This window comes from Pterocles gutturalis, unplaced genomic scaffold, assembly GCF_000699245.1.
Source record: "Pterocles gutturalis isolate BGI_N339 unplaced genomic scaffold, ASM69924v1 scaffold12874, whole genome shotgun sequence".
Classification (NCBI taxonomy): domain Eukaryota; kingdom Metazoa; phylum Chordata; class Aves; order Pterocliformes; family Pteroclidae; genus Pterocles; species Pterocles gutturalis.
In genome coordinates this window covers 26,811-43,484 of record NW_010133378.1, presented here as the reverse complement: position 1 = coordinate 43,484, position 16,674 = coordinate 26,811, and the positions used below count along the sequence as shown (strand labels likewise).

The 16,674-nt window shown below is 35.9% G+C and overlaps 1 protein-coding gene across 1 annotated transcript in view; it reads left to right on the top strand.

Moving 5' to 3' along the window:
* The window catches only part of OSBPL6 (oxysterol binding protein-like 6), a gene marked incomplete at its 5' end in the record, with an annotated part of 35,019 nt that extends 26,320 nt beyond the window's left edge, over positions 1-8,699 (top strand). Inside the window, 8 exons of the mRNA XM_010081213.1 lie at positions 1,873-2,010; positions 2,368-2,431; positions 3,055-3,133; positions 4,404-4,548; positions 5,572-5,716; positions 6,760-6,886; positions 7,464-7,586; positions 8,554-8,699. Of these exons, the coding sequence (XP_010079515.1) occupies positions 1,873-2,010; positions 2,368-2,431; positions 3,055-3,133; positions 4,404-4,548; positions 5,572-5,716; positions 6,760-6,886; positions 7,464-7,586; positions 8,554-8,662 (930 nt within the window). The remainder of the gene's footprint in view (positions 1-1,872; positions 2,011-2,367; positions 2,432-3,054; positions 3,134-4,403; positions 4,549-5,571; positions 5,717-6,759; positions 6,887-7,463; positions 7,587-8,553) is intronic.
* Between the last annotated feature and the right edge of the window lie 7,975 nt (positions 8,700-16,674).

Genomic DNA, 16,674 nt, shown 5'->3' with positions numbered 1-16,674 from the left:
ATCAATGTAAGAGTCAGTAAGATGTCATCCTAGGCAATTTCTAATAGAGAAGTTCCAAAATACCAAAATAATGCTTGCTGGCAGCCTGACTTCAGCTGCCTTGTAAGTATGTCTTGGTTTTCTAGCTGACATCCAACAGCCTATGTTCAGCTCTCAGGGTGTATTGATCTGTCACGTCTCCTTTTCCTCATAAGAAACAGTAAAAGTCTGTTAGTGGAAAGTTGGTAGTGTTGTTGCTGGACATATCTACTGCTCCCTGATATGAGTTGGCAGCACTGTGGATAACTGGGAGAAGAGAGGTTGCCTGTGGCTGTCATATAGCCACATGTTCAGGTCCATGAACTGCCATGTTCATGTGGCCTGTAAGAGAGTGAGGGGTCCTAAATGCTGATATTTTTTCCATACCGCTGAAAAAGTTGGACCTGTCTTATGATAGGGGGTTGAATTATTTATCATCACATGCTGTTTTCCTACAAGACTCCCTATGTCCCTCATGAAAGGGAGATCCTCTAAGGACTGGGCAGGGTTGTACTGAGTGAAGCAGGCTGGTTGCCTGTAGGTCTCTGCCTCTTTTGTTGAAAAGCTTGGAAGATGAGTAGTGAAGGAGTCAGGAGAGTTCAGAAAGGAAAAGCCACAGTGCAACCAAAACCTTCCTTGGAAACATGGATTCAGTCCCCTTCTCTGCTACAGATACCTAGTACAATACCAGGGATACAAGCTAAACTTTTAACAAACACCTTAAAAATGCAAATTGCACACCCAAGCTGAGGCATGTGGGTCTACTTGGCAGAAGTGATGAATACCTAAAGCATCAGTAGTAGCAGTGCTGTGAATATGTTACCTGCTTTGGCACTGTTCTCTGAAAAATCAGGACTTCACCATCTTATATAAGGATACAAAAGTAGTGGAAACTTTTTTCTTCTCATTGCTCAATATATAGTAAAGCCCTTCATTTCTCTGTAGTGTCTTATAGTCAAATTAATGACAAAGGTTTTGGAAGAATGAAGTTTTTTACTCTTGAAGAAAAGCCTGTGAAGAGAGTGTTAATTCTGTTGATGTTGCATTTATGAATAATTGTAACTAAATGGAGAATTACTGTGTAATTATATTACACAGCAGGAAAAAAACAAAGCATGGAAAAGCTCATACGAGTGTTACATCCTTGCTAGAATGAGGAGAGGGGGACCTGGTTAAAGTTCACCCTGCTTTTAGGACGTTATCCACAGCCAAGTAATTTTTATCCCTGTATTGATTTTATGAAGTTTTGTTTGGACTTCTCAGTGCCCATTGTGATTTTTTTTTTTAAACTCTGCTAAGGGGAGCTGTAATCTAAATTACTGTGGCATGTCACTTAGGTTACTCCCAGCTTTTGGTTGTACATATAGACAAGGGGGTTGATAAGGCTGCAGATATGTGGAAGATCCTGAGATAACTTTGCATTGAGAACATCCTAAATGAGAGCCGTTTATGTTTGGCACTAAATAAAACAGTTCCCATAGGAAAATGGTATGTAGTCTTGCCATTAGAAGTTATCCTATAATACTTATTCACAGGAAACACAGACTAGAGCTGGCTCTGTGTTTTAGATCATTAATGATAAGGCTGGTCAAAGGTAGAAAAAACAGTATCTTGTGCAGATTGTTATTTTAGGGGACTGTTGAAAGAGACTGAGGCCGTGAAGAAAAGCAAATTATATCAACAAAAGAAATACAGTTTATACTGGTTCTGGCAGGGATGTATGGCTTCACTCTCAGGCATGCTTCATTAATCCAGATTTCACTCTGAGTGCAGTGAGTTGTGTGATACCATGTAGTGATGGCACATACACAAGAATCTCTACCTATTCTCATGTTCTTGTCTGTATTTTCGCAGGTTCTCATAGCTGCTTTTGCAGCATCAGGCTATGCCTCTACATACTTTAGAGCAGGAAGCAAGCCATTTAACCCAGTGCTTGGTGAAACTTATGAATGTATTAGAGAAGACAAAGGATTTCGATTTTTCTCAGAGCAGGTAAAGCTTGTTTCTAGATAGACACTCCTGTTTACATTTAGATTTTGTTTTCTTTGTCTTACAGAGTAATCTTGCTATTTCTTTCTAGTCAGAATGGTTTGTTTTCTTAGTAGTAAAGAAAGGTTGTTAGTATGAGTGAACTTCGTTAAATGCTATAAGGTATATGGTTTTTTAGTAATCACAAGGAAGTATTTTAAGTACAGAGCATTTTAAGTACAAACTGAAGTAACATCTGTTTTCATAGCAACATAGGCTAGTAATAGTGTGGGCTATTTAGTATTTTCATATTGTAGTAACAATTGCATTGTCTTAGAAATGAAAAGGAATTGCTTTCAACTCAACCAAACTGTTTTCCAGGTTAGCCACCATCCTCCCATTTCGGCCTGTCACTGTGAATCGAAGAACTTTGTGTTTTGGCAAGGTATACTTTTTTAAATTCAAAAGCATAAATTCCTCTTTTATTAGCAAGTATAAACTTTGTCTGTACAAGCTGAGCTTTGCATTTGGAACTTACTCAAAATTTCTATACTTATTATTTTTGTAGTAACATATTAAAAATTGATGCTCTGAATTATTTCACTCCAAATTCTCATTCTTAAGAGTGAGCAAACATGTAACAGCTTCCCTTGTCACTTGAACTCTGCTTATACTTTTCTGCTTAAAAGCTTTTTACCAAGAAAAGTATTATTTTTTACAAATACAAGTAGTTCTTGTTATATAGTTGAACAAGCAGCTCTTTCCTTGTCTATGTCTATGCCATCCTACTGGCATATGTATTTAATTTGTATTGAATGTATTTGTGAGAGATTTGACAAAAATGTAGCACAGGCATGACTCTTAAAAGAAAGTAAAACTTATCTTTAGTTTTTCTGACCTAATGTCATTTTCTAGTATTTTTTTTCTTTTGTATTTTCATGGTAACTTCATACTTTCCTGTTTTAACCTGAATGGTCTAGTATAGATCATCTGGTGTGCCATGAAGATCACTGCAAGAGGGAGACTTTGGACTTCTCTGTTTTTTAAATCTTTTATTATTATATTCAGATATCAGGTGGAAAAACAAATTCTGGGGTAAATCAATGGAAATTCTACCAGTTGGAACCTTGAACGTGACTCTTCCAAAGTAAGCTACTGTCCTATTTCCTTTTGTTTTCTGAATTTGCTGCTATCTAATCTGTGCTGCCTTGTGGATGGATTGGGGGAAGTGTATGCAGACATCACAGAATTGTACTGGTGAGAGTTAACACCTAGCTCAAATCTGTCCTTAGTGTATAGGTGGGGATACTGAAGTATTTTTGAGCCTGAAGATCCATTTGGGTTTTTTGGAGGAAAAATATACAAACTCTCTAGAAAGCGATAGAGGGGGATAGAAATGTTTTAGGAGAGGGAACCCAAGTTTTACAAATGCATTAGTGATCAACTGTTTAGAACAAGGCTGCAATATAAGACTGTCAGCAGCTAGTGCTGTTATTATTAAGGCTCTCAATACTGCTGTGTTCCCTCAGAACAACCACTAGTAACAATGCAAGGTCATTTTTCAAAATGTAGATAAGCCAAAACATGTTCTTCAGATTTTGACAAAGTAGTGAGAAGTTTCACCACAGGTAAGACTAGTTGCAAGTTGTAAATCCTGAGAATATGCAAGGAGAGGATACTTTAAACATGTCTGCTGGTTTTGCAGTGCTATTCCTGCTCCTGTACATTGCAGCCAGCCTTTCCTTCTGCCTCTACCAGTGTGACATCACTCAATTTTACCTCTCTATCCATCTCATGAAATCGAAGTAAATGCACTAAAGAGCATCTTTGTCTTCTGTCTTCATGCTTGCCCCTCAGCTCTGAAGGACAATGTGATTTGCACAATATAATTCCCTCGTTTTATTTCCTTGTTTAACAATAGAGATGCTTTGACTCTGAGCAATAGCTACAGAGGGAAAGGGACGATGTGTCAATGAGCTCCTACTTCATACTTCCTTTCTGTTATCTCATTTCCATATTTATTTTCTTCTATCTGTAATTCCATTGTCTTCTTATAGCCTCAATTCAGCCTTACGTTGATCTTTGAGTCATTGTCCTGCCCCTAAAGGAATTGTGGTCAAAGCACTTAATGCTCTGAGGACAGTGAATATGCCATGCAGGGCTTCAGTGGTCCATAATGCCTTGATCTGTGGTTTGTAGCACCATTCTTCAGTTCTCTGTGCTAGAGCTTAAGTGAGCTCCTCTACAGAGGATAAGTAATGTACGCAGAACCAATGCTTTATTAAAGTAAGGTATTGTTTCAAAAGTTTTTGAGGAATATGGTCTTGTATTTATGATAATGGAGCTATGTTTTACTTTTTTGTCCATAATGATCATCATTAATATATATTGCCAACTACTTCTTCATCTGTTCTTAGGTATGGAGACTACTATGTCTGGAACAAAGTCACTACCTGCATACATAATATTCTTAGTGGAAGGAGGTGGATAGAACATTATGGAGAGATAACTATCAGAAACACAAAAAGCAGTGTTTGTATTTGTAAACTCACATTTGTCAAGGTAACATGTATTAGAATACATATCATATATTCACAAAACTGCATAGTTTAAGCATACATCAAGCTGTTTCTTCAGTATTCCTGAAAACCACATTCCCCATTTTGTCTTACCAACATTTGTAAATATGCAAATTGTCAAATGAGAGTGCTATGTCAAGTAGTATGATTCTATTCCATTTAATGTTTGATATCCCTGTGTTGCATTGCTGTATAGCCGTGTGCTATACTGTTGTTGGTTTTAGGTTAAAAATGAAATGTCAGAATTTCTTTTCTATTACCACACTGAAAATGCAAAGTTGCTGTAGATTTCTGTGCCATTTTACTTCTACCTATACTAGAATTTGGCAATCAATGTTTTATCTCTTTAGATTAAATAAAGCTGCTTTGGTTCACGGTATTTTAATATCCAGGAAAGGACCATATATAAAAATAGATCACTGTATAGCTATGTTATTATCAATTATTTTCCCTAAAAATACGTGTTTTCATGTTGCAACAAAATACATCAATACCATTGCAGTGTTAGCAATGGTGCATTACTGCAAATATGAAGAGAAACAGAAAGCAACAAATAGCAGGCAATAATGGCTGAACATCTTCCCTGCTGCAAACAGTAATATGCAGCACCCATCAAAGGATTCCCTTACATGTACAGGTGTATTCAGTGTTTCTTCAAAGAGTTAGCTGGCTCTGATCTTGCAACTTTCAAATGTCATTTTTGTTGAATTTTGTGGGATTTGGGTTAATGAAAAACAATATTGTTCCCAGATGTGCAGATAATTAATTGTGCTTAAATACCTTTATACCAAAACCACATATCAAACTATTCAGGGTTTCTTATCTACTAAGTCAATTAATATTCAGATCATCTGAATTTTGAATTCTGATATTAGTTCAGGGGAGCTGTTCTGATACAAAATTTGGACAGTTGGTGCCACATATAAAGATTCATGCAGTATAGATATTGGTACAATGGGTAATGTGAAAACCAGGGTGAACTAGTAATTCTTTGTTAAACTTGCAGGTAAACTACTGGAATTCAAATGTAAATGAGGTCCAGGGCGTTGTTATAGATCAAGAAGGGAAGGTGGTTCATCGCCTTTTTGGAAAGTGGCATGAAGGCCTTTATTGTGGGGTTGCACCTTCAGCCAAATGCATATGGAGGCCAGGTAAGAAGCTTGTAATAAACTTGGGCAGGCACTGTAGTGTAACCCTAAACTATGTAAAGCTGTTCTAGCCATCATTTTAAATACACAAAATACTACTGGAGGAATTAAATCTTTGGCTAGACAAATAAACAAGAATTTACCTGAGTTTACAATGATGGTAAATGAAATGTTCTTACAGAGCATAGTTTTCTACATCTCAGTCTGACTACTGTTCAAATGTTCTGGGGTCTTGGGGTCAACGTAAGAATAAAACTAAGAAAAAAATTGGATGTCTGGGCTTACCTGTCTGCCTTCTCACGGAGAGCAAGGTAGCATATTTGGATCCAACAAATAGGAGGTGCCAGTTTACTGAATTTGTTGTCTTAACACTTTATGAGCCTAAAGGATTGGTCTTCAGAGATTGCGAGCTCCTGTGACTTCAGGAGCTGACTCCGACTTCCTTACTGCTTGCTTAGAGGCACTGAGGTTGAATTAATCATCCTTTGCACCTTTCATACATGCAGAGAGATTATCCAGGGATTGTAATTATTAGGATTTTGAACCTTACTCTGTATTGATAGTATTTTGAATCCTGCTTTGCACCCTGCTCTCTGAAATGCCTACTCTGACTGCCTCTAGTGCTGAAGGTGTTGGAGAATGCTGAATCAGTTTGCGAGTGAGCGTTATGTTCCAAAATTACCTCTGAAGGTCAGTTAAGGTTAGCTTTTATACAGACATTTGATAAGCCCAATTTCCAGGGAACAAGAAACTATGTTTAACTTGAAAATCTTAAAACCAGTAATTTTAATTTAAAAAGGAAGGAAGATCATAAAAGTTTTGAATCTATTAGCATGTAATTACAACCTCTGCAGAGTAAGCATTTGAAATGAATATTTAGTGAATGTTGTTCTACCTAGAGAATAGTTTTGATGCTTTTTAATTTTATGTAAGAGTAAAATATTAAAATATTTTTGCTGTTATAATTTATTAAATAAATGAATCCCTTGCATATTTAGGAAAAATAGTTTAAAAAGGTTTTTTCTTTCTCATACATATTCATACAGGCTCCATGCCAACCAACTATGAACGCTATTATGGCTTCACGAGGTTTGCTATTGAGCTGAATGAATTAGATCCTCTACTGAAAGATCTTCTTCCTATAACAGATGCGCGATTCAGGCCGGATCAAAGGCAAGAATGCTTGTTTATACATTTAACATTTGGTGGTTTTAAGGTGGGGTTTGGTTAAGTATTGAATTTTGTCTGCCTTCACTACAGTCTAAACTAAGCTGAACTAAGGGATTCTGCTAGTAGAGAAGGTATTCAGTATTGCAATCAACTTTCTGCTTTACCCAGTTGAGGGAAAGTAGAAAGCATTTTGGTATAGAAGAGCTATAGAGCAATCTCTGGGCAGAGGTAGGATTCCTCATAACAAACTAGAAAGACAGGCTCTGAAGTGTCATGCCACCCTGCTATGAATGGAAGCAACACTAATTCCCTCCTGATTCTCAGATCATAGTACTTCCATGTTTGTGATATGCTGAAGTTACTGAAGAAAGTGTGTGCCTTGGGTTATAGGTCAGGTACATGTAACTGGGGAGTCACATCTTGGTTATTCTTATTTTATGAGGTTATGACTAGATCTGAACGTGTGTACAACACAGACAACAGGCTTGGCTTCTGCTTGTCTTTTGTGATGCTCAGTGCTAGAAAATCCCTTGTTCTAGACACTGTATGATTGCTAAAGGACCTGCTGTTATTCATACAGGCTTCTGGAGGAAGGAAATGTAGAAGCAGCAGCATCTGAGAAACAAAGAATAGAGGAACTCCAGAGAGGACGGAGGCGGTACATGGAAGAGAACAGCATTGAATATGTACCCAAATTTTTTAAGTGAGTCTATTAATTTCCGTAGTAAGTCTCCATTTTCTATAGCGTGACTGGACAGAGTACTACAAGAATTACCACCAATATAGTCTGTTAATTGTAAAAGCCTGGGAAATGGCAATTAGAAGAAAAATAATCAGATACTTGATCTCTGCCTGAAACAATTTTCATATAGTTTAAAGCCTCATAATTGAAAGGTCATTTTCTCACAAAGGGGAACAGCTGTACAAGCCTGCTGCACCCCTTAGCCAATGTTTTTTAAACTTTGAAGTGGAATAGAAGTATAATATTAGGATCTAAGCTTTAACTATGTTACTAAGTCATTGCATAAACAAAGTAATAAATAGTGACCCGAATGACATCATACATATATATATATATCTGTAAAATGTATGTATGAATGTATATATACGTACATAAATTATAACTTATTTATTTTTGAGTGGAGGGCATTTCGTTTGTTTGTTTTTGTTTTTAATTAAACATTCTTCTGAAACAAGGGATAGTCATATACCAAATAGCCTGATGTTTAGCATGAGGAATCAAAAGCATAAAGATTGAATGTGCTTTTTTGTAGTGGAAGATGAACAAAATACAGAGGAGGTAAACAATGTAAATGGTAAAAGTCTTGCATTCTGCAAGCTTGGTTGATCCCCTGCACATAACCAGAATCTGTAATGACCAAAGAGGCTTTATGTGGCTCTAAGACTTGCTCACACAGATCAGACAACAGATCTGCAATCTTGGCTGTTTTCTAACATTTTCGCTTTTGACACAAGTAGAGGTTGATTTTTGTTTTTAAATCCCTGACTGTGCTTGTGTCCTTTAGAAATATGAAATCAGATTTAATACTGGATTAGATGAGAGAGATATGGAATTTGATTTCATATTGCATAAGAGCAGAGATATATGGTCAGAACTTCTTTTCCTCTCTCTCTTTTTTTTTATTTTATTTTTTTTTTCCTTTCTACAGAAAAGTTATTGATGCTAATCAAAGAGAAGCCTGGGTTACCAATGACACCTACTGGGAACTCCGAAAAGATCCTGGCTTTAGTAAAGTAGAAATTCCTGTACTCTGGTAAACTGAGAATGTAGATCTAGTAAACATATCACTCTGAAGAAAAAACTAACTATGCACAATATATTTCTTATAGCTAAGCGTGGTTTGTGGGTCTACGGAAAAACCTATCATACACATTTGTATTCATCTTTATAACAGACTTTTGAAAGTGCATTAGACCAGGCCCCTGACCACTTCTGGATCTTTTTAATTTTGCAGCAGCCATTAAAAAAAGAAAAAAAAGAAGAAAAAAAAGAGAAACAACCCTTTTAAAGTTTCATGCACTGAAAATTCAGAACAAAAGCAGATGAGTTATCCAAAGTCACTCGGAAGAGGCGGTAAATGCAAAACTGCAAACGGTGCTTTAAACAGACATTAAGAGTAATGTAATTTAAATGAAAAAAAAAAGGAAGAAAAAGAGAAAAATAATCCATTTTGTTTCAGCTATTTTTGTTAAAAACTCTTGGGTCACAACACTGTCATTTCTGGCTTCAGGTTAGTCCTTTGGTGTGATGTGCTCGGACTGGCCATTGTCAAAAAGATATGCTTTTCCAGAAGGTGTTCCCATTCATATGCCATTGCTCATGCCTTAAACAAAATATGAAGATGTACAGTAAGTAATTTTAAAATATGTATGCTTAGGCTTGTGTGAAGGACACATTTTAAAGCGCTCAAATTTTATCATAAGTATTGGAGAACCTGCATTATTTAAAATCAAAAGGCAACCAAACATCTAACTGTATTTCAAAGGAATGAGGTCTACTGTACATGCTTTAGCTTTGGGAAGCTGACTGTATAATCAGACTGAAAAGAAACAACTAACTGGTTGAATTTGAGACAATTTTGGTAAATGCATATGAATTGCTAGTCAGATAGTTCATGTTCTGACTGACACTGAGATGCAATCATCACTTCTACCACTAGCTGGACATGGTCTCACACTGAATCTCATTTCTCCATGATGTTTTATACAATTATAATTCCCTGAAGCTTTGCAACAGCATTAAAAGCACAGAAAGATTTCATGGGAAGGTCTCCAGCTTCTCTCTGCAGCTTTTTTCTGATATACACACTGTTTACTTTGCTGGTTCTGATTTTTCCCCATCTGCTTTTCTTAACTAAATTTGTGTTTCAGAGTATTGCAGAGGCTCCCATGCATTGTAGCTAACAACTACTACTTGTGTTGCCAAAAGAGCTTTTGTGCAAAGTTGTATTTTACAGTTTTCCATAAAGTGATTCTATATTTTTGGATTAAGAACCAAGTTTCTTATGTGTTGCTAAGCCTCAGTTAATATATGTGGGAGAAGGCTTCACACTTTCTGTTTGAAAAAATCTCTGAAACATTAAAAAGTAGGAGGGCAGATTTTAATAAAAGGCAAAAAGGAATTTTATTGGATAAAAACTACATTCCATATGCTATGATCTAGTCTTCCATTTATGCATATATTATACATACAGGCACTGATGATAGGTTTTTTTTTTTACAGAAATGAGATTACTTTGGTTATTTAATATGTGTTTAGTTCTCCTCCTTGTTTGTACAGCAAAGCAACTGGCAGAGCAACTAGCTACTAATGAATTCCAATTTCTTCACACAATTCTGTTACCAGGAAGAACTATGAAAGCCTAAAGAAAATATTAAGTAGACTTTTTAAGAATTGTGAATGCCTGTGAATTGCTTATGAATATTTGGTATAACAAAAATCTGTGTGCAGTTTAAAAAAAGAAAATTTTGAATTATTCAGATAACGATATCTTTTTCTTTCCTAGTTGAACCTAGTCTGATCTTGGTGGTTTTCTTTTTTTTTTTTTTTTTTTTTTAGTTCTGCATTTGTTATTATAAGAAAATTAAAATATATTAAAAATTTTATTAATAATATTTGGTTAACTTCATCCTACTTGCTTTAAAGATGTTACAGTGCAAATCAAATTGGCACGTTGCGTGCAAAATAGCAATTAATTATTCTGTGTTACTTTCCTTAAAAACAATGTTATTAAACATTTGCCCACCTCTTGCTCCAGTTTGTGTGCAGTTCATCATGATATTATAAAGCATTCTGTGTGTATGACTGCAAGTACTTTTCATGGACAGAAACTGCACATCCTCAATCTTTTTTGAAAGTCATTTTTTAATTTAAATACAGAAATAATGTCTTTAGTTTTTACAGTGTTCTGCTAGTGCTTTGTGAATGCCGTTATTTGCAATGCAAACTGAAACTTGGTGAACAGTAAAGATGCTATCACTGATATAATTATTTTTTACAATTGTTTACTTGACACTCATTGAAAGAAAAATAGCATTAACATTTTTAGAATTAAAACAAATCTGCAGTGTTCTAAGTCTTTCTATTGAAGTAACTTTTTAAGCTGACTGAATGTTAAATTAGTTAATAAGTAGAGGAAACACAAAACAATGCATCACCAAATATTTGTAGTCTTTATCAGAAATTGAAAAGTGCTAGCAGATGTACCATAAAGCAATTTCTTATAGTGCAGAATTCTTGGATTCTGTGCAAAATCTTTAATTAATTTTTTCCTGTAACTTCAGGGGACATCATGACATACTTGTGTTGTTTGTAAAGAGAGTGGGTTAACAGAGGATAGGTCTGGGGGCTTCTATCCAAATTGTAATTTTTAGACAACCTGTGAAATTTCACCAGCACTGGGTCATGGGGCTAGTGGGTTTTCCACTCCCCTGCCAGTGTAGTGCAGAATGGTGTTTCCCATGTTGCAATGAGAACACACTGTTGGCTCCTTTGCAGCCTGGCAATCATAGTAAATGCATGCTGCTTTTTTCCTTATTGTAAGGGCTGCTGCTCAGCCATCCCTTCCCAGCATATGGGATTTTTCTTCCCTGGGTGCAGACCTTTGCACTTCTATTGAACCTCATGAAGTGTCTTCTGGCCCAGCCCTCCAGCCACGCAAGGTCCCAATTGAAGCTCTGCCATTTGTCGTGCTGTCTCATCCTCCTAATTTAATATCATCTGTGAACTTGCCAGCATGTAGTCTATGTCCTTGCCCAGGTCACTGGTGAGATGTTGACCACAAAATTGACCCCTGCAGGGCTCTCCTTGTTGCTGGCTGCCAGTGGGGTATAAGCCATTGATCAATGCCCTTAAAGCATGGGCATTCAGGCAGTTTTCAGCCCACTTGACTGCATTCATCCAGGCAGTATTTCCTTTGGAAAGACATGAAAAATACTCAGTAGATTTAATTGGTCTAGGTTTGGTATGTGATGAAAATCAGTGCTAATCATTTGACATTTAAAACCTTTTTAACCTTTATCCTTTGCTTTTTCCTGTATTTTCGCAAAACACTTATTTCTGTATAAAATACAAAACCCTTATGCTTTAGTTTCACAATAGTGAACTGTACTTTCAATTAATATTTTTAAAGCGTACCTTAGTGTGTTCCCTGTTCTGATACTGTTGATATGATAGGATAATAATAGCTATTTTCATCAAATGCTGTGTCTTATAAACACTTAAATAACTTTATTCCCATTTTAGATTGGTATTAACAAGATGGTAGATATTTCAGTACGTTAGAAATTGTTATCTCACTGACAGACACAATTTGAATATGAGTTGATTTTTGTACAGTATCACTGTGATTAAAAAGTCACCTAGACACCCATTCTAATTTTAGACAGATGTGAGTTGCATGAAAGAAACTTTTTTTTGTATTTGGCTTTAAAAGTGAATTCCCACTATAATACTCTTTTCATCTTACAAATAATGTTACCCCCCCCCCCCCCCTCCTTTTTTTTTTTTTTTCTCATTTTGAACTTCTGGCTCTGAATGAACTCATACATCATTTGTGGGTTTTATTTAAATAGCACATGCTAGGCATAGGTCAAGTGTTGCAGTATGTATACATGACACGTATTGAAAGATATTGCCCTTAATTCCATGCTGAACATTGTCAGAGATTTATGGAAACAACTTACTCAAACCTTAAGCCAGTGCTGGTGTTGCCCTCATGGGTGCCTGGTGAAGCGCTTGCACTTGGGCCATGAGCTCTCTTTCCCGTAGAGGAGGTAACATGGGATTTTCTCTACCCTTGAACCAGGCAGAGTGGAGCCCACCACAATGCAGTCTTGCTTGTAGAGTTTCTCTCCAAAAATCTGAATTTTTAGAAATACCCTGGAAGGAAGGGGAGGTTTGTTTGCATTTGCACAATAACCAAGAGGGCTGAATGTCCCAGTTCTCTGTGAGTTTTGCAAAAGTTGATTTCACTAGCAAAGCTCTGTTAGTATAGGAAGTTTTGTGTGGTCTCCTTGTTTTATAGGATTTTGAATATTGTCTAGTGCAGAGATAAGCACTTGCTATTTATCACACTATTGACTGCAGTTGTATTCTGAGGAATTAACTCTGTTTCAGACGTAATTACTAATACTGGAGCTGCATAATGGAAGTAAAGGAGAGTTTTCAGATTAAATCCACCTGAAAGAAAAGGGTATTTGTATTCATATGCTAAAATGAGAGGATAAGTTAGTTTGGTCCAGCTGGGGGAAAAATATTAATATTGACAGAAGTGTGTAAGAAACACTGGAATGGCCTTGCCAGTTTTACCCTGTGTTATATATAGACCTGGGAGAAAGCTAGCAAAGTTTACTATGTCATAGCCACTTAGCTTAGAAGTTACTAGGGCTGAAAATGCTATCTAGGGTTTTCTTTCTGTCTGTCATTAAGTAAAAGTCATCAAAGTTGTATAAAACTTGAATTTGCTCTTTAGAGAATATATTGATAATAAAGGTTAAGGTAGGCAGGGATACAGCAGCAACCAAGTTTTTTTTTTGTTAATGTGCTCAAAATTATGAAGGCATATTTAGGATAAAAAGTAGTGTAATTTTCTACTTTACCATCCCTGGTTACTTTTATCATAATTCTGGTATCTCTCAGAAGTAGTTTCATGGAGAAAACATTGTTTTGGTTTGGTTTGGTTTTTTTGTTTGTTTGTTTTTAACAGAAGAATCTAGACTAAGTATGTTAATAAAGGTTTAATTAATCATGGGGAGGATATCTCCCTGAGCTCCATTTGAACAGTGAATAGCACTCACAAGAATGTTGCAAATCTCAGTAAGCTTAGAGAAATGGCTTATTTACAGTAATTCATTTTATTTTTGTATTGTATATTGTAAGGAATCTACTTACAAAAGCAAATACGTTATTTGCTCTTTAAGCTGGAGAATGTGACCCAACTTCATTCATTAGCTTTGGTGCAAGCTATGTCCTTTTTCCACGAAACTGAAAAGCCTCTTTATAAAAGGATTTATCTTGCAGGCTTAAAAAGTGATAGCAATGTGCTTGTAGGTGTTTTATATACACATCCCCTCCTTTGTCAAGTTTAGTGGTATTATAAACCCATCATATCTTCAATCTTTTTTTCCCCTTCCTTACGATCTTTGACAAACCTCAGAAAATAAAAGAGAGGGAGAGATTGCAATGGAGAATGGTGAAACTAGTCACAGCAGCTGTCAGTGGCACAGCTGTAACAAACCAGAAAGTTTTCTAACTTTAATGAATTAAAATGTCAGCAGAGCTGCTGAATCCATCTCAGGCATTAATACCGTTTTTCTTTCCACTGATCCATGACAGCATGAAAAAAGGGAGGATTGGTGACATTTGCTCAGAATTAATTCTGAAGGTGAAGGGAAGTTTGTATTTCTTTTATAAATAAAAATGACTGTAGCCAGCATTTGGCTGAAGGTGTGTTGGTAATGTGGACAAAGAGAGTTACATACTTTATAAATAAAGGAAACCATAAAGTTGGAATATATAATCAGCAGTGTGTAATATATTCTGTCTTGACTTATGAATAATTCATTGAAGTATGGTAAAGCTACTTATTTGTACTCCTGGAGCAATGATCTAGATGTTGTCTCCTGTGAAACACTGAAACATATTTCCATTTTGACTGCTACTTTTAATGGTCTGCATTAATGAAAGAGAGATATCTTATGCTAATGTATAATGTTGCTGACCCAGAGCATTAGGAATGCAAAAAAGAGAAGAGGTAAGGAGAGTCCTTCAAAAAGTCAGAAGTGGATAACTTATCTTTTACACCCTCAGCATCAAAATGACGTAAGTGCTATACAAGAGCAGCACACATGGTGATCAATATTCAACCAGAACTATTCTTCATCTTTGAGGTACTCGCTCCTTGTACCAGTCAATGTAGCCACACATGCACCATCTTTTCCTGAAGCTGCATTACTATTTATGATTGCGCTTGTGGCCCAGAGGTTGATTTGTCAGGTCCATTGAGGACACTCAGTTTTAGCGTCAGGATTGCAAACTCAGATTTCTTTTCTAGTGTGCCTAATGCTGTCTCTCTCCCTTTGTTAAATTCCTGTGAACAAGAAATACTACAGTAACATTAACAAAATTAATATAAATTTAATCCTTAATATTTTCCAGGCAAAGGAAAATTCAGGATAGCTTCTTTAACTGTGTTGAAGAACTACAGATGAGATCTTCAATTATCTTTGCATTTGCTTAATATTTTATAAAATATTTTGTGATTGGATCACCAATGATAAAATCATACATAAATATATTAAACTCGCTTTGTCACCTGTCTTGAAGTCAACACTGAAAATTATTGTTCCAATTTGAGATTAGAAATTAGGTCCAATTAGTTCTTGAAATAAGTGTTACTGGTACTCTTTAGTAGTTGAAATATAGTATAACAAATTAGATCACAATAAATTTTATTTTCAGCTGAGTCTCAGACAAGACCTGACTATGAGCTGAGAAATAATTGCTGATGAGTGTATTTTGATATGCAGGCACAAATGCAAAGATGGCAACTTCTACCTTAGGCTTGTGCCCTAATTAGCAAAAACACTGTTCTTGTTCCTTTATAATTATTTCTAAACTAATTCTTTTCAAACAGTCATTCATCACTAAGAATTAATTACATGTGCATTTGAGTTTTAAAAATTAAACAATGTTTGGAACTCCACAGGCATTAAGAGGGTGCTTCTGTCTTGCACCTAATGATCAATCTTTCTAGATCTCCAGCTCTCTGAGCAGGGTGGACCTATAGTGCTTACTCACTAAAATTTCATCCTTGGACCAAAAAGAAATATCAGTGGGCTTTTCCAGGTGGGATTTTTCTTTGTATATTGTTTTGTGTCTATGTTATTTACTATAAAATGAGTAAGAAATCAAGCTGCTAGCATCTGATGTCTGAAACCTTTTCCTTTACCAAAATGCATAGCAGACTTCCTGCTCTTTATCTGTTACTGCTAAATGGTCTGAAGTGGCTACTTTATTTAGCACGTAAAATTAAACTACTGTGTGGTATCCAGAGAGATCATTATAATAGTTCTGTATTAGGGTGTTAGGTATATTTTCTTTGTTGTAACCAGTAGCAAGACTCTTCTTTGTGTCTTTATCTACTTTCCTTTGTATAATTAACTGTTTGGTGAATTATGATTTCTCAGTATTTCAACAGCAAATAATTCTGTATTTTCTCTCATTTTAGCACAAAGTTAATAGGAATTGGGAATAATGTCACCCTTTTTTGGTGAGATTAGACCCCATACGCACATGTATGAAATGTAGTAAATTTTAGTATTTATACCTCGCTGAGACTCTGAAAATGCCATTAAAAGAATAAGGTTTAGAGTAATTGTGAATTTTACATTGCCTTACTCAGCTTCTTTGCTTTTAACAGCCTTAAATTTCAGATGGGAAACAACCCTGCACCAATTCTTTAGCAGGCCAGAATGTCAAAACCTAAATAGCTAAAAGAGGAATTGTTGCTGATTGGCCATATCCCTGTGCTCATTCTGAAAAACAAAACAAAACAAAAAACTAACAAAAAAACCCCGAAAAACCACCAAAAACCCCCAACCAAATAGATCTGTTGATTTCTTGTACATCTTTGTGTAGCATACTTGTAAAAGGAGGTCCACAGAGTCTTTCCACTGTGTTTATCTTAACGTCAGTTGCTTTCCAGAAGCCTAACATATAGAACCAGTGCTAGTTTTGAGTACTGAGTAGACAGTGTCTGTTTTAGAGG